The sequence below is a fragment of the Strigops habroptila genome, chromosome 8, assembly GCF_004027225.2.
Source record: "Strigops habroptila isolate Jane chromosome 8, bStrHab1.2.pri, whole genome shotgun sequence".
Taxonomy (NCBI): Eukaryota; Metazoa; Chordata; class Aves; order Psittaciformes; family Psittacidae; genus Strigops; species Strigops habroptila.
The window spans coordinates 51,827,326-51,849,160 of NC_044284.2; the positions used below are offsets into that span (position 1 = coordinate 51,827,326).

General features: G+C 51.0%; 1 protein-coding gene across 2 annotated transcripts in view; it reads right to left on the bottom strand.

Moving 5' to 3' along the window:
• Positions 1-21,835, bottom strand: part of ERI3 (ERI1 exoribonuclease family member 3) — a 131,748-nt gene that overhangs the window by 29,189 nt on the left and 80,724 nt on the right. Inside the window, exon 7 of one of the 2 annotated variants that reach the window (XM_030493874.1) lies at positions 9,522-9,621. In XM_030493874.1, coding sequence (XP_030349734.1) covers positions 9,522-9,621 — 100 coding nt within the window. Of the gene's footprint in view, positions 1-9,521; positions 9,622-20,729; positions 21,103-21,835 lie in introns of those variants that run through there. The other variant, XM_030493875.1, reaches the window with a different exon arrangement.

Sequence of the window (21,835 nt, forward strand, 5' to 3'; positions counted from 1 at the left end):
ACAGAAACAAAGATTGTAGTTACAGATGTCTTTAAGGGAAAAAAACAGATTAATCCAAGGACTCCTCTGAGGGTCGCAGCTTTGAAACATCCTAATTATCCTATTCTTATGAATTCCTGTACAGACTTGGAGGGGGGTCTTACCAGGGAACTCAGGGGAATGGGAACTTGTTAAATTGTGGTGGAGTCTCTGGCTGGCTGCTACCCCTTCCCCTCCTGCACCTTCCAATAGTTTCTGATGAGGTGAAGAGGGACAGCTTTAAACCTGGCATCCCTCGCTGAGATGGCTTTCCCTCCATACCTCTGCCACCACTCTTGTTAAAGGCAGATCTTCAGTAAGACTTGAGCAGGAGTCTCTCCTCCTCTCAGAGGGGGGCCACGGTGCTCAGAGCCACCAGCCCCATGCTGCCCAGGGAGGCCGGAGCTGGGACAACATGGATGGCTGAACGCTGGAGACAAGGGCTTAAAGTGAGAGGGACAGCAGCATCCCTACGATCCCCTGGGATCATTGAATCACAGAATGGTTTAAATTGGAAAGAACCTGAAAGATCATCCAGTTCCAACCCCCTGCCATGGGCAGGGTCAGCCACAGCTTCTCTGGGCAACCTGTGCCAGGGCCTCACCACCCTCACAGGGAAGAATTTCTTCTTAATATCTAATTTAAATCTCCCTCTTTCAGCTTGAAGCCATTTTCCCTTCTCCTGTCACTACATGTCCTTGTAAAAAGTCCCTCTCCAGATTTCTTCTACATAGGGCCCCTTAAGTTACTGGGGGATGCATGTGCCGAAGGGCAGGTTTGGGGACACGTTGTTGCAGGACAGCATGACATTAAAAACCACCTTCCACTGGAGTCCAGTGCAGAGCAGCACAGGCAATCCTCGCTCTTAATTGAGATGTTTATGTTCATTAACAGGAAACTCTTCCCCTCCTCACAGGTAAGGGAAGTCACGCTACCATTTAGCCTCGTCTGGGACACATCACAGAGACACCAAGGCACCAAAAGAATCACAGGGAAATCAAAATGTCACTCAGTGTTTTACATATTGCTACTTTCTACATGAAAAGCTCCCTAGAAAGTTAATGATCTTCCAAGGCTTCTCACCTGATGTGTCTCACTGTGTCGGAGGATGTATCACAATGCATAGGAAGTGTTTGCTTGTTACAGGGGTAGAAGATGCTAGTAAAGATGCTTTACCTACCCAGCAAAACAAGGGACAGGGCTTGGCCAGTGCAAGGGTTGTTCCAGCAGTGTGTGTGTGGGATACTGTGAAAGGTTCAGCCACAAGACTGGACAAACAGCCAAGAGCAGGATGAGTCTGAGGCAGTGCAAGGGTCTCTCTACTACAGGTCATTTCATATCTGCATGCTCCTGCATTTAGGGCTGGCTGCTTGGTAACAGAAAGCACACATTAAACAAATCAGCAGCCTCTCCCTGTGCTTCCAATATGCCAACAACAGTTTAGGGTGATATGAGAAAGTATTTATGAGGTTTCTTATTCCTGGGGACAGGAATGAGAATGGGTCCAGGTGTTGGGCTGAGGATCACAGCTGGCTTGGGAGGGAGGGAAGGACAGCAGATCTGCTTTTCTTGCCAAGGGAGACAGTCCTCACCGCTGGTTCTACAACCAGAAGCCAGAGGAAACAGGATATGGCAGCGATGCCAAAAGGCAGCTCCAGGACGATGGCAGTGCTCTCCTGATGGAGGTCAGCCAGGTCTGAGGCTTGAGACAGACCTGCCTTGATCTGCACCTGGGCTTATCATAGAATCACAGAATGGTTCGGGTTGGAAGGAACCTTCAACGGTCATCTAGTCCAACCCCCTGCAGTGAGCAGGGACAGCTTCAACTAGATCAGATTGCCCAGAACCACATCCAGCCTGGCCTTGAATGACTCCAGGATGGTGCATCCACCACCTCTCTGGGCAACCTGTGCCAGTATTCTATCACCCTCATTTTAAAGAATTTTTTCCTCACGTCTAGCCTGAATCTCCCTCTTTTAGTTTAAAACCATCACCCCTCGTCCTGTCACAACAGGCCCTGCTAAAAAGTCTGTCCCCATCTTTCTTATAGGCCCCCTTTAAGAACTGAAAAGTTGCTATCAGGTCTCCTGGAGTCTTCTTTCTCCAGGCTGAACAATCCCAACCCTTTCTAAGCCTTTCCTCATAGGAGAGGTGCTCCATCCCTCTGATCATTTTTGTGGCCTCCTCTGGACCCTCTCCAACAGGTCCATGTCTTTCCTGTACTGAGGACTCCAGAGCTGGATGCAGGACTCCAGGTGGGGTCTCACTAGAGCAGAGCAGAGGGGCAGAATCACCTCCCTTGACCTGCTGGTCACTAAAATAATAATCCAGAAATCCCCCTTACATCTTCAGTCTGACACCAGTGCTGCAAACATCACTGCTTCCAGCCAGAGGAGATGGGCTTGTGTCCACTTTCCACACATCCCAAGTGAGCTGGCACTGCCTCTGCCTGCCCAGGGGCTGGGACGGGAGCATGGTGGTACCCCAACTTTATTTCAGCCTCTTCTTGCTATTCCCTGCTTTCCTTTCCCCTCTCAATTTCCTGTCTCTCCCGGGGGTGCAGGGAAGCCTGCAGCCCCCCAGCATCCGTGGGATCCATCGAAGTCCCACAGTCCATCTCACCCTCCCCTCTAAAGGCTGCTCTCCCCAGGGACAGCGAGAGCTCAGGCAAGCAGCAAGGTGTGATGAGCCCATCGCAACCCCCGGCAGGCAGCAGGGTCGGGCACACGACCAACTTTTGGCAGGGTAGGATGGAGGGGTGAGTGCAGTCAACACAAACACTCAATCATCCTTCCTTTCTTTCTTCTGTGCCTCCTTTGTTAACTGCAGGAAACAGCTGAAAGACCTTGAGTTTCCCATTGTAGCGTGTATGGGAACAGAGCTGCAGTGATCAGAACATACCCCCCGCTGCTCCTGGGGAAAAAGGGAGAGCAGAATTCTTTCTAAAAAGGGTTTACGATTAGAAGAGTGTTCTGTCACTCTGGCGCGCAGTAATCCACTGCGCCACCAAGTCCCTTCAGAGAGATGTCGAAAACTTAAATGACTGAAAGCAAAAGAGCCCTGGCTCAGGTTCCCAGGCAGCCAGACATCCTAATTATCTTTAGATCCACTCCCACATGGAGGGGAGAGAGCACACAAGAGTAAAAAAAAAAAAAAAAAGAAAGGGAAAAGAAAAGAAAAAGAAAGAAAAAAAAAAAAGACTGTCACATTGCTTTTTTCCTTTTTTAAAAGCTTGTCTCCGCTCACTGCTTTTCCAGCTGTGACACCTCTCACGGTAGTTAATTAGAATCATGTCACCGCGTTAATGTGCTCTGACTGGACTCTGACAGACGCGTGTCCTCTAACCAGCCGGCCCGGCCAGTGCTCACTCCCCATCCCTCCTTGGGGATGTGGGGCTGGTGCTCATGGTGGGACCCATTGCCACCCGCCTGCTGCTCCATCCCCATCCCCATGGCCCATGCTGGGACACCCGGCACACCACAGCCACTCCACCTGCTCGGGATCCGCCTGACCTTTACGAGCGCTAATTCAGAATGACACTGCTCATTTGATGACATTTCTGTTGATTTTTACTTAAGTCTCTTTTAATTATTTAACTCGGAGTCTTTCCCCTTCTGCCCTGGGCTTTCCCCTTCTTCTGTGTGCAGGGCAGCAGCTCCGTGCCCTCACCCTGTAGCAGTGAGCCCTCTGCTCTGGGAGAGCATGGGATTCTCTAAGGTTTCTCCCATCCCCTGGAAGGGACAAGGAAGATGGGACTGGAAGTGTTCAAGGCCAGGTTGGACAGGGCTTTCAGCAACCTGGTCTAGTGGAAGGTGTCCCTGCCCATAGCAGGGGGGTTGAAACTAGATGATCTTTAAGGTCACTTCCAAACAAAACCATGCTATGATTCTATGACTGACTCTGCCAGCCAGGGCCTTATGGGCTGGGAGGGAAAGTGGTCCAAAAAATGGAGGGGAGTTTCACAAAATGCCGTCCCTGTCCCCTTGTTCCACTTGCCCCACTGGGGATGAGGCGGTGACTGAGGATCCCACAGATGCCTGGGAGAGGCAGGAAATTGAGAGCAGAAAGGAAAGCAAGGAAGAGTGAGAAGAGGCTGAAATACAGCCAGCAAGCTGCCAGGACTACACACTCCCAGCACTTCCCAGGGTGAGGCAAAGCCTCATCAGTCCCCAGCGAGCTGCTGGCGAGGGAGAGCCAGTGCTGACAGCCAAAGGCCCCCATTAAGCGGGTGGCCCGCCACGTGCCACCGCACTTAGCGAGCATGTCCCTTGCTGCCCTCTCCTTCAATGTCAGCTCGGGAGCAGCCCGGCGCTGCCAGGATGGGAGCACGCAGAGCAGGCAGAGTGGATGTCTCCGCTGGGCAGGAGGCACCCGGCAGCGCTGGCCTGGCTCCCCGCGGCGGTGGCAGCTCGAGGTAGTTAATTAGAATCGTGTCACTATGTAAATGCGCTCTGACTGGACTCTGACAGACGCTCACCTATGACACCGGGGGCCAGGAGACAATCCACATCAAACTACTGCAGTGTGACCCTTTTAACACAAAGAGTAAACTCACTGCACATCGAGTTGAAGCTCATTAAAACTGTCTACTCTGCGAGCATCCCATTAACCTCACTGTTAAAAACACGCAATTCCTCTTCTTCTTTCCGAGGCCTAATTAATGCTCTGGATCAGGAACAATATCACACCCTAACCTTCCGAGATTTCCAATCAGTAAATGAAAAGAGAGAGACGGAGCTGGGAAGGCACGCTGGCTTGCTGGGTCGCTCACTGCATGGGCTGCTGACCTGCCCAGGCAGGTAGGGCTTTTCCATTTGGCATGGCAGAGATCCCCATGGAGGGAGCACAGCCCTGACCTGCAGGACTGTGAGCACAGGGAAGATGGTGAAGCCCTGTGAAGAGGCTCACAGCTCACAGGATTATGCCAGCTGGTGTAAAACAGCCCCATGAGGGCATTGTGTTGAGAGAGATGTTGCTGTGGGACCAGCAATCCTGGGATGGGTAGTGTGGGTTCACAAGCAAGAGACGCAGCAGCCTGGTTACGCTCTTTCCCCCCAAAAGAAAAGAACGACAACCCCAAATCAGACATTTAGAACTAAATCTAAAATCATAATACTGTGTGTGCTAAAGCCTAAGCTTTAAAGATTCAATTAAATTCAAGTAGACTCAAAAAGATCAGAAGCAAGGGGTAACATCATGTTTTAAAGACAGTCAATGCACTAGAGGTGGAAGCAGAGCTGACAAATGAGAAATAAACTTTCCCAGCAGCAGCAGCTACTTCTGCAGATTTAGAAACTTCTGGTTTTTCAGTGTATTTTCAGTTCAATAACTGGCTTGTTCAGAGCTGAGAAACAACCAAGGAGTAGGGGAAAAAAAGTGTGCCTTTTATCTTTTCATAATAAGGGAAACAAACAAACCACCAAACTAAGGTGAGAGAGGATGAGACGTACTAATGCTAAAATCTTGAAAGGGTGCTCTCCAGAAACACTCCTTCAACTCACTGATCAGTTCTTGCTTTGGTTTCATGCATCAGGTGTTTCTACCTAGAAAGTATTCTGAAAGAATTCTGAAATGAGTACATACAAGGTCAACAGGATTTTACTAATAAAACCAGTTCAAACTACTGCTGGGGTACTTTAGTATGGCATACAAATTTTTACCCAAAAGAGTAAAAATGAGTAATAAACTAATCACCACCTCTTTAAGCACAAATAGTAATTCCCCATTTTTCTAACATAATGGGTATCTAAAAACTAAGACTAAAGGCATATTTAGCTACATAATTGATCAAAATAAATGTAGAAAAAATAGAGTATTTGATGAATAAAAGAAAACCAGGCTTAAAATTGGGCAGTGGTAAGAAGAGCTGCACTTGGTTTCATAGGTGCTGGTCAGTAAAACTTGACCTTTTTTTAGGGAAACAAGTGAAAAGAAAAGGCAAATAATAAATTCCTGAATCCAGATGAGGCACCGGCTGATTTAAATCACAACTAAAGCCTGGGATTTTAATCCTTCTGATTTATATCAGTCTGTCTCTGAAACTCAGGAGAGAGATCCCAATGCAAGAACCCAGCTCCACTGGTGTGGAGCCTGTAAGTGCTGGTCTTTGTGTGATAGTGCCAACACACCCATTACAAGCTGCAGCTTGTTTTTGGCAAGCAGTGCCTCAAACATGTTTTAAGAATGGCAACATACACACATCTGTAAGATGAGTAACTTCTTTGCAAGACTCAACTTCTCGTTATTGAGGGCCAAGAAAACACCAGACAAAAAGAAGTTCTTCACCCCAAGATCCTACAGACCATGCTAGAGCTGACACTCATTTAATCCATGTTCGAGGAGAGATTGATACTGCAGAAAAAAGTCCTCTGTGGCCCTCTGGGCCACATTCAGCCCAGGGGGAAACCTTAGAGCTGAAATACCTTGCACTCGCTGTATTTTGGACAAGATGAGGGGGAGAAGGTGAAGCATGGGACTAGTCCATAAACAAGCCAACTGCAGGGATTTGGAGCAGGTATCTGCTGAGCCAATGAATCAGAGAGTGATTTGAAAATAAAGCAACACACAACTGATCAGGTGAGACAGCAAAATTCCTTGCAAATTGTTTGAAAAAACAAGTGGCCATCCACTGCAATTCTTCTGTGAGATTCGAAGGGAAATATCCATGTTGCACATTCCTGCATAAGCAAGCTGAGGCTTCACAGGACTGCCTGCATCCCCTCAGACCAGTCCCCACGCTGCCAGGAAAGGAGCTGCAGGGATGCTCTCTTACATGGCTCGGTATTCTTGACAGTGGTGTGGCTGGCTAACACATGTCCCTGCTGTTCCCTTCTCAACATTCTTAGGTTTGCAGACTTCTGGGTATCAGTGACCCATAAGGACCATGAAAATCAGAGGCTGACCCTAGTTACACCCTTTGCACCTCTGGGGACCTCCTTCTCAGCTCCCCAACTTCCCTTGACCCTGCTGCACCCCAGAACCGACCCCTAAAGAGAAAGGGAGGCTCTAGAGGGGTCATTTATTCTGCTCAGTGGGAAGGGCTGTGTCAGAAGCAAGGCTCCTTATAGCCAGCAAGGGAAGGGGAGGGCAGCCCTGGGCAAGGAAATGGATTGCTCCTACCAGTCCTGAAGCAAGAGCAGTTGAGAGCATGAAGGAGAAGAGTGGTGAGGACTGCTCAGGTCACAGGGTGACCTTCAGCAGTTGGGATGACTGTGCCCAGTTTTAGTAGCCAATATGGAAGGACTCAGCTGTGAAGGACGGACACTTGCTCCAGGATGAGACAGCAAAGCCGGACCCAAGAAAGCCAGGCCTCCTCTGCAGTGAACAGCACTTCCTCTGCCCTTAGCCTAGGGACCTCTTGGGGTATCACTAGAGCCAACACTTGATCCATGCCCAGGACCTGAAAAGCCAGCAGGCTGGGAAACAAAGTGTCCAGAAGGCTGGTGCCCTGACATAATGCCAGGCAAGACATTTCTCCAGACACCAGCATTGCCCCAAGCCTTATCCCAAGGGGAACACTGGCCTACCAAGCCCCAAAGCCAGCAGCACTGACATTGCAGGCAGCAGCTGTGCCCAGGGCTCCCAACCTGGCCGGGAGGAGAAGCTGTTCTCCCCGCTGCCATTCAATAAGCCATGCCCCCAGCTCACTCCCAGGGACTCAGCCTGTGGTAAAGGCACCAGGCACAGGGTGCCAGTGGCTGCCACCTCTACAGGCAGGCAGAGGATCGCTGACACCCAGGGCAGAGCTGCTCTGGACCCAGCCCAAATGGAGCAGCCAGCAGGCTGCAACACACAGGGCACATGTGCACTGTTGGCAGTGCCAGGGAGACGGGGACCGTCACACTGCTGGCTTGGCATCCTTCACAGCACCCATGTAAACCCCTTCCAACAACGTGTGAAAGGCAGGTTTGCCTTTGGGGCAGAGTGCTGCAAGAAAGGAGCTTGGCTGCTGGGCCTTGCTTCAACATGGACAATCCTGAACCACAAGTTTGTGGTTCACCCTGTACTGGGGAGAGCTGGGAGTGCTCCTGCATAGAGGGAGTTTGGCAGAAATGAAGATGCAAAACCCTCCTAAAGAACTGGAATGTGGAGGGATATAAGCAGCATCTCTCTGAATTCCATCAGGCTGTGCAAGACAACAGCACTGAAACAACACAGGCAGAAACCAACAGCAGACAGATGATACTCCAGTGCTGGGGACACTTTGTCAGAGTAAGAGAAGACAGCAACAGAGAGCTCTTGCCATAAATAAAATGAGGGAAGATGAGGCACAAACCAACCTTGCATCCTTCAGGAGACCCTAGGAAAAGCCCAAGCCCCCAGAGCAGGACATACACACACAACTCCTGCAGTCCCTGCTCCCTCCCCGTGATCTCCCCAACACGGGACAAAAGCAAGGCAAATGTGCTCCCAGGCAAGGAGGCAAATTTTAATGCTACCTCTGTCAATAATGCAACCAGATCCATAGTTCAAAAGGAGCTTGCTAATTAAAAGCTGGTGAGCTTTAAATAATTCATCTCCTTAACTGGGATTGATTGGAGAGTTTAATGGTTAGAGTCTTGAAACAATATTAAACAGCCTCCTCAAGGCCCAGGTAGCCAATGACTTTTCCAAGTAAATCTTACCTCCTTGCAAACTTTAATGGTCACACGTCACTGTGGATGAAGGGCTGGGAGGCAGAGGGAACACCTGACTGCTGCTCTCCAAGAGGTGATCCAACACCACGCAGAGAAATGAGACAGGCAAGAGTGATGCAGCCCTGAGTTACAGCCCTGCCCACAGCCCAGTAAATCTGAGCTCCTGCCATACCACAGCCTGCTGCTGTCCCAGCTCTGTGCCTCCAGTGTTAAGCAGCAGGCAGATATATGGCCTCAGTGTCCCGGGCCAGGTCTCCCTCCTCATATCACTTTGATCCCTGGTGTGGAGGAGCTAGGGGAAACATGGAGCTCTGCCACCATCCATGGTTATCTCAGAAGTTTATTTTGGAGCAGGTTGTGGGACCATGAAACTCATCACACTTGAGCAAATGGAATGATGATTCAGTTCTCCAGCTGGGGCCACGCATCTTCACTCTGCAGCATGTTTCCAGCCAGCTCCCAAGGCTGTGCTGCCTGGCAGAGCCTCCTTTCCAGAGCAGCTGGAGGACTGGTCTGATGGGGAGAGCATCGCACCCAGCCTGGGGTCCCCTGCCCTGTGCTCCAGGCACTGCGCAACCCCTGGTGTTGTCCACAGCCACACCATCCCAAGTACTGCCAGAGCAGCCAAGGAGGGAAGCAGTTCCCCAGCCAGAGATATGTTTGGCACACTACGATGTGCCAGGGCTGGAGAGCCCATCCACATGCCCATCCTGCCCTGACACATCTTCATCCCCTCCACCTGCTGGAGACCCTGCAGCCCTTTGGCTGGCTCTCAGCACATGGACAAGCTCTTGGAGCAGAGGCACGTCCCGTGTGCCTGGAGCAGCAGCCGTGGGGATGGGAAGGCCATGGGGCAGCATCACTCACCTATCCCGCTGTGAGGCCTCCCTATGTGCTGTAGGTTCAGTCCTTTGTTCATGTCTAAGAGCCCGTTCTTTGGCCAACTCCCCATGGCAAAGCTGTACGCCTGGAAGAGAAGAGCAGAGGGTCAGATGGGTGCACAGCCCATGTGCAGACACATTTTGTAGTTGCCCAGGCCTGGCTGCTCCCGGTGTGGGTCTGCATTCACCATGTTCAGTGTGGACCCACACACCACCCTTGCAGCAGCTCTCCTGAGCTCGAAGCACCCTCACCCTGCCCTGTCCCACCTGACGCAACTCGGAGAAGAGGTGTGCAGGACCTCTGGTGGTCTGGAGAGGTGACAACCCTCATGAGGTTTGCTGGGCACTGAGCTGGATTGGCATCACTCAAAGCCACCTTCGCCACACTGGGGCGAGCCAGGGGCTGTGAGCTCATCCTGCATGTCCGTGGGTTGCTCCAACACCATCTCCCCAGTCCTGCCTTACCACGGATGGGGTCAGCAGTAGGAGTCAGAGGTGTTTGGAAAGGGGTGCCCATGGAGAGCAGCTACCTTCCCCTCCAGAAAACACAGCCCCCCCAGCCTCTCCTCTCCTTTCCAGTCCCACACCACAGCTGCCTTGGGGCTCTCCATCGCTGGGAAAAACTCCCTGGAAGCCAGCATTGCTCACCCCACTTCACAGAGCCCACAGCCTGGCCAGAGGGAGCCTGCTCCATCCCTGCCACATCCCCTGGCAGGGCTTCCAGCAGGAGCAAAGCAGCCAGGAGCCTGAGCAACACAAAAACCCACTGGACAATGCAAACATAAAAGCAGCCAGGCCCCCGTGTCACACGCGCGGCTGTAATTACAGCCTGACAGCCACGTATCTTCTTCATCTGGAGGAATTAAGCTCAGCGCCGCATTGTGAGCAGTAAGAAGGGTGCGTGGGCTTAGCGTCGCTCACGCTGGTGCTATCTCTGCCGCCGTGAGGGCCATTGTCCCCAGATGAGATCAGGTCAATCCAGCAGCCCCTATCTCCCTCCTGCAGCGGGGATCATCGCTAACCATGGCCACAGCGCGGCAGGGTATTGCCAACAGGCTGCAAACGCCAGGGGAGATGCTCTCTGCAGCGGGAATGGGGCTAAGTGGAGCTGAGCAGTCCCCCCAAGAGCCCATCATGCCCCTGCTTGCTACCGGGACCTGCTGCCAGTCCCTCTGCTCCCACTACCTGCTGCTCTGCACAGCGCAGGCAGGGCTGGCAGCCCCCCGGGAGCTATGGGGCTTGGGGGAGTTAATTTATTACCAGCCTACGTAACCATTCACACTGCTTTGTTACTCCTGCCTTAGCAAAACAGAGGGCTCCACAGATAATTAATAGACAGCATTGCTAATCCTATTGGGAGATGATTAGCAATTAAAACTCCTAATTAAGTCTATGCATAATTCACTGAAATTACACTTTGTGTACACAACGGGGAGGTTTCCTTTGCCTACAACAAACACACTCTGGTATCTTCATTGCCATGGCTGGGATGCAGGTGGATGGGGAGAGCCGGGGTTGTAGTGCAGAATGGGACCCTGCCACCCGCCTGCTGGGTGGCCCTGGGTGATGGTGGCAGTGGCTCCGCATGTGGCTCCCTCTCCTGGGCTCCATCCCAAAAAGCAAGCCCTGGCACAGCACAGGAAGGTCCTCACGCTCAGTACCAGCAAGTCCAGGCCCAGGGTCGCCAGCACTGGGGGCATCCCTGCAAAAGGGGTGTCCCCACAGGCTTCAGGGGAGGACACAGAGAGGGAGCAGGGCTGTCCCTGCACAGACACAAGGCAGGCTCTGAGCTACCATATCGTAGGCTGCCTTCCCAGCACAGACACATCCATCAGACCCTGGCCAAGAAGCAGAGCACAGGCAGGATCCCAGGAAAGCCATGGGGGCAGCTCTGGAAAGCTCCTGAGAGCTGGGTGCTCATGCCAACCCCAGCCTGCCTACCCCAGCTCCGCAGCAGCAGCCTCAGCAGGGAGCTGCCCCCAGGATCAGCACCGGACCCATCCCTGCATCGCATTTTGCTTTCCTAATCAAGGTCATTCGGTACAGCCGCAATACCTGAGCAAACTAGCTAAGCAGCCGGAGTGGAAGTTGGCCTGACCACTGAAGGTCAAGTGTGCACTTATGCATATTCAAAGGTGCCTGCAGGATCGATCGGGTTTTAATTGTTTTTCCTGGGGTTTTGGAAGGAAGTGCCAGGGGCATTGATCAGCCCCAGACGAGGCCGCTCACACTTCAGAGCTGGCAGGGACTGTCACTGTGCTGCAGGCAGAGGGAAATGCGGGCAGAGGGGCAGAGGTGAAGGCAAGCCAAGGGGAGAGGTCAGGCAGCCCCGGCCAGGAGGAGGAGCTATTGCTGGGCTGCACTGGAAAATATAAGTTTTTTAATTAAAATTGGCAATTCTGAGCCGCGTGCCAGCAGCAGCCACACAATCAAGAGCGAGGAGCTTTGCTGTTTAATATTTAAAGACAACGTTTAATCTTTAAACAGGAAAGTTCTTCTTCTGACTGTTAAAGCGAAGCAGAAAGTCCCGGAGGCTCCCCAACGTGGGGCTCCCCAGGCCGCCGGGGTTGCCACTGGGACACTAGTGTCAACCACAGCTGCTCTCCCACTGGCTCCACCACCACAGCCGCCGGTGGTGGTGCAGACCCCTGCCCCTTCAGCACTTATCCCTAGGGCAAACCATGAGGAAGTCTGAGATGCTCCTGGTCCGCCTGCAAGCCAAAGGATGTAAAAAAAAAAAAGCCCTGATAAAACCCTTTCTGCAAGGAAATCACAGTAATTTGTCCCTCCCTCTGGTTCAATTCTGGTGTTGCAGGGACTGCGTTGCTCCCTTCTAGGTCAGACACTGACGCAGGGCCAGGACCCCATGGTGTTTTATTTTTATCTGCATTTTAATTGACAGAAAATGCAGGCAGCTTTTAAAAAAGCTATTTTTAAATGGTTTAGGTTAAAATTATGATTTAGAGATAAACTCAATGCCTCTGATCTGCTACAAACCGCCCAAATGATGTTTGCAGAGTGATTTTCAAGCAGATTGAACACAATTATTTCCATTCATACCAGCTCCCAGAAAGATCTTCCTTTTTTCCTGATTTTGTTTGTAATTCTATGAAGGCTACATTTACCTCCCTGCCAATGCTGCTCTGAAGTCAGATAATTATTAATTATATTTATTTACTTATACAATCCCATAGGCATACACAGCAGTTCACAGACAAATACTACCCTGGGTCCCTGATGTAGGGATCTCAAATCAAAGGTAAGCAGATACTCCTGTGATAAATGTGAGCTAACAGCAGCAGGAGATTAGGAACAGGCAGTGTTTCCATGCATAGAGCCAGCACCTTGTTAAAAGAGCCAGTATGGGGAGATAGGTCCTTAGGTAACCCATACCTCACACTACCTGCAGAAAAATCCAAATAACCAGAAGGAGGGATAAGACATGGGCTACAGCAGCCCAGGGCATGGAGATGCTGTGTGCACAGAATCACAGCATCTTGGGCTGGCTTTAAAACAAGGTAAAATGGGTCTGAAACCATCCTCCTGTTGCACTGGGTCACAAACCTGCCCGGTGGCCACGACACATCTGCCTCGGTTTGCAAAGAGCCTGAAACAAAAGCTCCAGGACCCATTTCTGGCAGTGCTGGGGAACAAAGGTGGTCTTCTGTGTGTGGAGGGCACACCAGTGAGGCTGGGCAGTGACAGTGCTGCTTGCAGGGGAAGAACATAGGCCTTGTCCAGTTTGGCACTCAATTTACCCTGCCTACCTCTGCTGCAATCCCAGCGCAAATCAGCTCCCATCCCCAGCAATACCGGGGCCAGCAAGCTGGCAGGTCTAACACAGCCAGGTCTTGATACCCTGCTCCCTGGAGCTTGTTTGGGCTACATACCATGGTTTATAAGCAGCACAGCTGCAGAGAAGATGTTCCAGGGGGTCTGAAAATTCCCAGAACTGGAACTTGTCAAGCTGATGTATTGATCTAAGTGGACTGAATAATGCTCCATCATTTATTTATGAGGAAGTGCCCGGCACACTTCACAAAAACTGGTGTTCGGCAGTCACATTAAGGCAAGATTTAACATCCCACATAATGCAAACAGGGCACCTGCGCAGAGGTCAGGATGCTCACTTACATGGGGAGTCCCACAAATCCTTCCTGCATGCACAGGGACGAACAGGGCTGCTCCTCACAGAGCTGTCAGAGCTCTGCTAGGGTGATGTGCTGATGCTACAGAGCCAGCCCTGTCCTTTCCACATGCTGTGACCTGCTCAACCAGCCCCAGCCCCTCTGTGCTCCCCTAAAGCTGCCAGCATCGCACCAGCCTGGGTGCTTTAGCTGAAGGGCAGGAAGGAAGTCGGGCCCTGTGCTTTGCAACAGCATGAGCGTGTTCACAAACCACAGCGGCAAAACCTGCCAGGACCAGCACAGAGCTTCCTCCTGCCCTGTCCAGCCCAGCAACCCTGTCGCTTTTCATGTCTTATCAAGATGTTTTACATGTTTCATCTGCCAACTATAACTTTAACACGAATAAGGACACTTTCAGGGAGGGAGAAAATATTTCCTTTTGGAAAAAATCCTCCCAGGAGCAAAGGGGCTCAGTGGTTTGAGAAGATGTTGAAGGTTGGGTACTGAAAGATAATAAATGTAGTGTTTTGTGCTGAAAGTTCTGTTAAGAATTTCAAAGAGACACCTGAGAAGAACATGTTTTTAAAGAGATAGAAGGAGAGCTCTCCCTTAGCTCGGGCAAGCAGCAGGTAGCAGCTGTGCTCCCCTGGATCAGGCTGGCCACAGCAGCCTGTCGTTCGGAGCTGACCCCCTTGACATTTTTACAACGGAGAAAATGACTTTGTGACAGCAAAAGCGTCTTCCTCCTCATCAGCTGTGCGCCGCATCCACCCAAAATAAGCATCTCCCTCTAACTCCCCTCATTTCACTGCTGCCACGATGAGGTGTCAAGGTTTTATATTATTTTGTATGGTGGGAAGAAAAAGAGACCATGTCTACGACTAAGTGGGCTTTTAAACACATTTTCAGTGCCACCCAGTAACCATGGGGCTGGGGGGTGTCTTGGAGGCCATCCCTGAATAGCACCCAGGACACGGGGGACTCCAGGGTGGTCCCTCAAAATCCCATTTTAATTGCATGACACTTCGGGGATGGGAGGTGGGTATTTCTTGCTGGGATTTCTTGGCATGCAAACTGAACCAGCATGACACAAGGCACATTTAACACCACTGAGGGCCTGACCCCACCACCGAATCACTTAGTAGCAAGGCTGAATGCAATTAAAGAAGAGGCAGGTAATGAACAGGCAGCTTGCCAAGCTCTGGCTGACAACGGCAGAGCTCTGCTGCTGCTTTGGAAGGTGTGGAGGAAAGCTCATCCAGCAGGATGGAGGCATGTATCCCGGGATGCTCAGCCCTGGCAGCGCTGGAGCCCTTGCTGGCTGTAAGGAGGCAGGAGCTAAACCCAGCTGTAACGGGTCCCTTTTAAGCAGTTTAGTCAGAAGTGCTGCCACATTCACAGCTTTTCAAGTATTTTTAAATCACTTACAAAAGCAGGATTAAACGATCAGGAATTCCATTTAATAGGACAAATAAAGAAATAACAATCTACTCCATCAGCCCTGCAAAAGGCAGGTTTTATTTAAGAAAAAAAAAGTATAAAAGAGGGAGAGAAAAAAGGAAAGGGAGGTGGAAAAAAAAAAGGATAATGTGTGTTTACTCAAGCAAAGAAAAAAATATTTAAGTGATGTAGGGGAGAAGATTGCGGTAACTAGTGAAGAATAACATCGTCTGCTTTGCTGTCAAATCACACAAGAATTTCAGTAATAGATTCTCATTCTGACACTCAATTCAATTCGAAGGTGATCCTGCTTTATCCCAACACATCAAATATTAAACACTCGTATTAGCCAGGGTGCCGTCGCCTTTCCCGGCTTAGACGCGGCAGGAAGCTTTTCCCCCTACTTTCTCTCACTCGCTATAATATTCTCAATGTTATCTAAACATGCCTTCATACACTGGGGTTCCTTATCAATCCCATTTGGGGAGGGAGGAGGGGGCTGTACTTAAAACGGTATTAGTTTGGGGGGCTTTTATTATTATTATTTCCAAAGCTTTTCAATTTTGTGTGGAAAAAGCTTAGAAAAAAAAAAAGGCGGAGGGAGGGGAGGCGGTATGAGAGGGAGAGGGAGCGCGGGAGCGAGAGAAAGTATAAGAAAAGGAAAAGCAGCCAGCAGCTCGTGTGACTGATGCCTTTCAACAAGGGCAGTCTAGCTTGTCAAAGCCCGGGCTCGAGATGAATTGGCATATCTATTCAGCCTGCCTCTGGATGTCATGCAATACAGTTTCATATTCCCGGATAAGGCATGATAAGCAATTGCTGCCCTGACACCAACTCCATCCATCCCTGCCTTTCTGTCCACGCGCATTACGGATCTCTGCTGTGCCGCTAATAAGAGGCATTTAATTTTTACCAACGCGGCAGCAAGAAGGGCCTCCAGAATGACCAGGTACAGCATTAACACCACTCACGTCTAATGACTTCTGCTCAGTGCACCGAGCTCCCTGAACACTCCTGAGTGGCACAGGGTGCATGAAAACAACTTCTGCCCAATGTGGCACCCACCAAACCCTCAGGTTAAAAATCTCTGCTAATAATTAAGGGGTGAGGGTGACGAAAGTGAAGCGTGTTTGTCCGCTCCCAAATAGATTTGCAGTGCCACCAAGCAGGAGGTGGTTTGGCTGGGGTTGGACATGGGAGGATGCAGAATATGCAAGCGGTGCCCTTACCCAGGGAACATCCATCTGCAGAGCTCAAACCCTCTCAGAGCTGCAGGGGAAGGAGAAAGGCCAGCACATCAAATGTGGGAACAGCACAAATGGGTCTGGCCCCACTTAGGTGGAAGCAGGTGCTGCCCTTGGAAACTCCTGCCACCACCAGCACCCTTCAGTGGGAGATGAGAGCTGGGCACAATCCTCCCACATTGCTGAAAAGGTGCTGGGACCCTGCCCGGTGCTCAGACCTCTTCACACAATGGCACTTGAAGGTTTTCCAGGGACCAGTGCCATACAGCCAGCTTCCCCCATGTCCTGGATGAGCAGGGAGCCCATGGCACACGAGCTATCTCACCAGCCCTACCTGGCCTTGCTGAGCAACCTTTGGCAAGCCCAGCTGGTGTACACTTCAGCCCATTTGCAAAGCAGCTGGTTAAAACAGCCACATCTTTATGCCTCACATCAGGCAGTAAAGTAAACAAATATAAGGATGAATGGTCTATTTTTGGAGCTGCCCACCTTTGGGAAGTGCTTTACAGAGATGAGGTGCCCCCAGTCCATGGGAGGAGGACAGGTCAAGCTTAAGGGAAGGCAGCAAGGTGTCAGATAAGATGCAGAGGATGCAGTATAACTGTACTTGCCTTCTCCTTACTAAAATAAGCAGCCCATGCCATCAGATCTCTATCCATAGGAGCACTGCAGAAAAGAAACTGAGGCACACAATGATCTCATGCCTGGCCGTTCTTCCCAACAGACACGTGTCTGAGCAGCCTCTGCCTGCCCATGTCCTGACAATATTCCAACTCAGCCATGGCCATGCAATTTCACTGTCAAAGCTCCTCTTAACTTCAGGAGTGGCAGGATAGACCGTGCAGCCACCAACAACCCCCCTCGTGGGTGCATTTGGATGCTGTGGCTCAGTCAGGCAGTGGGGAGGTGGCCCTGCTTCCACGCGGGATTAGCACGTGCCCTGGCTTAGGCTGCAGCAGAAACACGCTGGTGTGCCTAACTCCGGAGTGTCAAAGTGCCAAGCGGTTTAGGCTTCACATTTCCCTGTGTTTGAACAAGAACAGTCTCTGCCTTGCTCCCAGGCTAGGGATTATCCTGGATAAAATGTTCTCGACTGCTGTGTGCTCTGCGGCTGGTGACACATTAGGTTAATGCCGTGGAGACTGGGGTCAAAGCCCTGGGTTTGGTCACAAGCAAAACAAAGCTACAGGTCTGGGTCCCTGGGGGGCTGAGGAATAGAGCTGGGGTGTGCACAAGCCTGTGCTGGCCCAGGAAAGGGGACAAGCAGAGCCAGAGACTGCCAAGAAAGCAGGTCAAGGATGTGTGCTGCTGGCAGGACCAGGGGGTCTGGGCTCAGGGTGAGATGGCCAAGCAGAGCATTGCAGCAGGAATACCTGGGCTGATGTGGAGACAAGGGGCTGGAGATACATGCCCAGCATCCTTCTCCATCCAGGACAAGTGGCCCTGCCCTTGAGCCACAGGTCATGTCTGTTTGAACAGGGCTGCCTTCTCACAGTGTTCTGGTGTTCCTGGCTGCACAAAGACCCAGGGTGGGTTATGCTGATATACGCAATCAGCTCCCAACACAAGCATCTGTCAATTAGTGCCTGAAAGACAGAGACACACGATGCCATGGCAGACAGCTTCCAGGGAGTACCCACACACAGCTGATTTACCCCTTCAGCCCTGGGAAGGATGGGCTCATATCCTGTGGTGCTATCCCCCAGAAGAAAAGCGGCACGAAGCCTCTCCCCACCACAGCACTGTGGCCAGCAGAGAGGGGAAGCTGGGAATGGCACCAAGGAAAACCCACAAACACACTTCATGGATGATTCACTGCATCCAGTTGACTCTTCACACAGACAAGAATGGACCAGTCTGATTCTGGCAGCTCCTGGGGAAACTGGGAGTTCAGGGGGATGGGGAATATGCCTCCAACAGTGCTGGGAAACAGGCAAATACTGGCACTGCCTCGAAATCAAACCCACCATCAGCCCCTGCATAAATAAAGACAGAAAATGGCATGGCAGGGCCCCAGCAGATGCACCATGCTGCAGAGCTGAGCTGTCTGGGCAGCAGCGAGGTGGACACATCTCACCTTCCTTGGATTTAGCTGGAGATTAACAACCACCAAAGAGAGCTGCAGTTTTGCCGTGCTACATGAGGGTGGGTAACAGATCCACTGATCGCCCCCTTCTTCTCTTCCCAGGGCCATGAACGATGGTTGCAATGCTCAGATGTATACCCAAACACACCCCTTTCAATCTAACCCCATGCCTTTCCCAAGCAAAGCCAGCACCAGGCTCACTATCAAAACCTTCAATCCCTTCCGAAGGGGGTATTTCCCCCCCTCAATTTCTATTTTTACACAGGCACACGCTTGCCTCTCCCTCGCTCACTGTTTAATTTCCGTGTGAGAGGGAAGCAGGTGCCCGTGCTCCCGTGAGCTCTCCCTTCCCTACGTTTTTTTTCCCTTCTTGGATCCTGCCCCATTAGTTTAGTGCCCAGCCATCTGCGACGTCTCCTGTAATGCTGTCCCCCTTGTGTACCAGGGAGCTTTTCCATTAGCGCCTTTAATATTCTGACACCTTAGCACAGGCTGCTATTACATTCAAACACTGATCGCCCTGTGAAATTACATCGCAGGGCTTGCTAAAATGGAATTGTGTATAATCAGGCTCCTCCATGCACTGTCAGTCCCATCACAAATACAACGTAAAGCAGGCTTATGGATGGGCTTAGCAGCTGCTACAAGTGTATTTTTTTTAAATAGATGAAGTATCCCTTATTTAAAGCATTTCCTTAAGAAAAAAAAAAAAAGCCCAAAACAACAGTGAAAGACAAATCAACAGCTGCTGCATTATGTTAACCACAGCACCGGTCTCTTAAAAACATGTTATTTACTAAGGTAGCTATCTGTTTATCTATGACTATATCAAACAGAGAAAGAGGGTGAGATAAAGATAGTTAAACAGACAGCCAAGGAGATATCTGCCACTGGGAAATAATAGCTAAATAAAAAGTACCATTATTTACTTCAGAGAGTGGAGGAGGGAGAGCCAGCGCTTTTCTCCCAGTGCTGCACAGTAACACACAGCACAGAGGTGCCGTGGGAGCCTTCAGTTTGTAAGGGCAGCCCGTGCCAGCCTGAATGTGTCCCAGCAAGCCTGGCTCCAGCCTGCTCATCTCCCCACAGCCACGTCAGATGAATCTGGGGGCTAAAAAACAGCTTAGGACCCAAGTACTGCACCTCTCCAGGCAGGCTGAGATGCAGGGAAGCTGTGCCACTGATGGGGCAGCCCCCCATCTCCATGCAGGCTGAGAGCAGCTCAAATTAAGGCAAAACTGGCCATGACAGAGGGTCTGGGTGTGTTCCCACAGGGGAGGCTGGTTTGTGTGGCTAGCACACAGGGTACCAACTCCCTAGCTTTTCTTTCTTAATTCCAGCTGAGGAAGCGATGGATTAGGACAAAGGTATTTCAGGGGGACGCAGGAAGAGGCAGGGAAGCAGATGATGTGCCAGAGAAATGAGCTCCCAAGCTCCTCAGCTTGGAGTTCAAAACACTGCCTCTTACCATGCCCTAAAGGTTATTCTGTCTGTCTGCTGTAAAATGTGACGGCACATCACCTGAAGGGAGATTTCCAGAGGCGCTGTGACCCTTCCGCTATCTCCTCCGAGAAGCCTCCGCAGGAATGATGAGATTGTAGCTCATTTCCACACACCTTGAAAGAGCCTGGTTGGATCAAACGTGCTGGAAGCAGAAGCAGCACATCTCCAGAACTCATCCTCGCCTCCTGGCAGGGAGCGTGCTCTTGCTGTAACAGGCTGGGAAACCATGTCCACCCCACTGAAACACTGATACTCTGCCATTACCTTTCATCCTGAAGCAGGATGGAAAAGCCAAAATGTTGTCGTTTCACCATGTGGAAACAGTTCTGCTTGGGAATCACATAGTAAAACCCAGTGACAGAACTGCTGCCCTTTGGAAAGGAGCAATCTATTCCTGTGCGAAACACTGATGTGACATTTTGACTCCAGTTTTTCCAGTGCAAAAGCAAGCCATTTGTCCAGAGCAGCCCCATTGCACCAGGCACGGCATGTCTCAGCACATGGTGCTCTGGACATTTTTGGAAGGGACATGTCTGGCAGTGGTTTGGCTGCTGTGCACAGACATGCCAGACAGGGGAAGGATGGAATCACGGAGGGCAGAAACTCATGGACAGGTTGCCAAGAGAAAAGCATAGGGGAGGTGCTGTGTGACTGCACCTCTATTCACACTGCAGGTGCGAGACAAGGCAATTCAACCCTCTGGTTTTCACTACCTGGCACTGTCAAGATTAGGTGCTTGCAAGGTGGAAGCACGGGAGGGTGCTGGGCCACCAGCAGGTTCATGTCTCAGTTTCACAGTCTGTTCCTAAAATCCAGGCTCTGGGGGATAGGAAAGAAAACAGAGCAATCCTGCAGGACCTTCTATGCACTTCTGTGCATGTCTTACCACATACATCTCTCCCTCTGCTCACATCCTACAATTCCTTCCACACTCCCATGTCCACCACACCTTCCTGACACAGATACATGACCTTCTCCAAAACTCACCTCTGGCATGATGCGGAGAAACTGGCTCATACAGGACAGGCCAGAGAGGCATGGAAACACGTGCCCTGCTCCCTCTTACCTCCTTCTCCCAGACAGCAGACTCAGGAGCAAAACCCAGACTTTCATGTTTGGCACAGCACCAACCCAACAGAGCTGTCGCGGTCTCTGAGTGTTACTGCTCTGCAAGAATCGAATAAAACAGAGTTTCTCAGCACTCCCACAAGATGCAAAGCCGCTCAGAGGAGAGGCAGCTGGAAGAGCAAGAGAAAGACAAGAGAATACAATGCATGAGGCACCAGGGAAAAGATCAATAAAGATTACGAGGGCAGCGGCCACATCCCTTGCCCATGCTGGAGCCTCTCATGGCTGCAGTGAGGGAACACCAAGGCAAGCAAGTTAACAAGGCGCTGCTGCACCAGTGCCTGGGGATGATACCTGTCTAATCAAAGGTAGAGTTTATACTGGATCATCTAAGCAGCAGCTCTTCCTCATGACTGTTGATGCAGGTCAGGGTTAAGACTGAGGAGGTTAAAGCAGAGGCGCCTCTAAGAGCTCTGATGGATGCAAACACCAGGCAAGCATGGGGCAGCAGGCAGCAAAATTGAGGCTCCCCAATTCTGATGGAAGATCAAACAGAAGGAGATGGTCCAAGGGGCCAGGCAGCACGCCATGAGAGAATTGATTTGGAGAGAGGCCAGGAAAGCAGAGAATAAAGGGACCTGAGAGGAGGACATGACAAGGTCCTGAGAAGAGGTTACTAAAGGAGGTATGGGGGGGATGAACTGCAGCAGCTATGGCCAGGCAGGAGTGGGGGGCAGGACTGGCTACCTGGACTGGAAAGGGGGAACCAGCACTGCATTATGGTGCTGAGAAGATGACAAAGGAGATGATGATACAGAAATGAAGGGCTTTG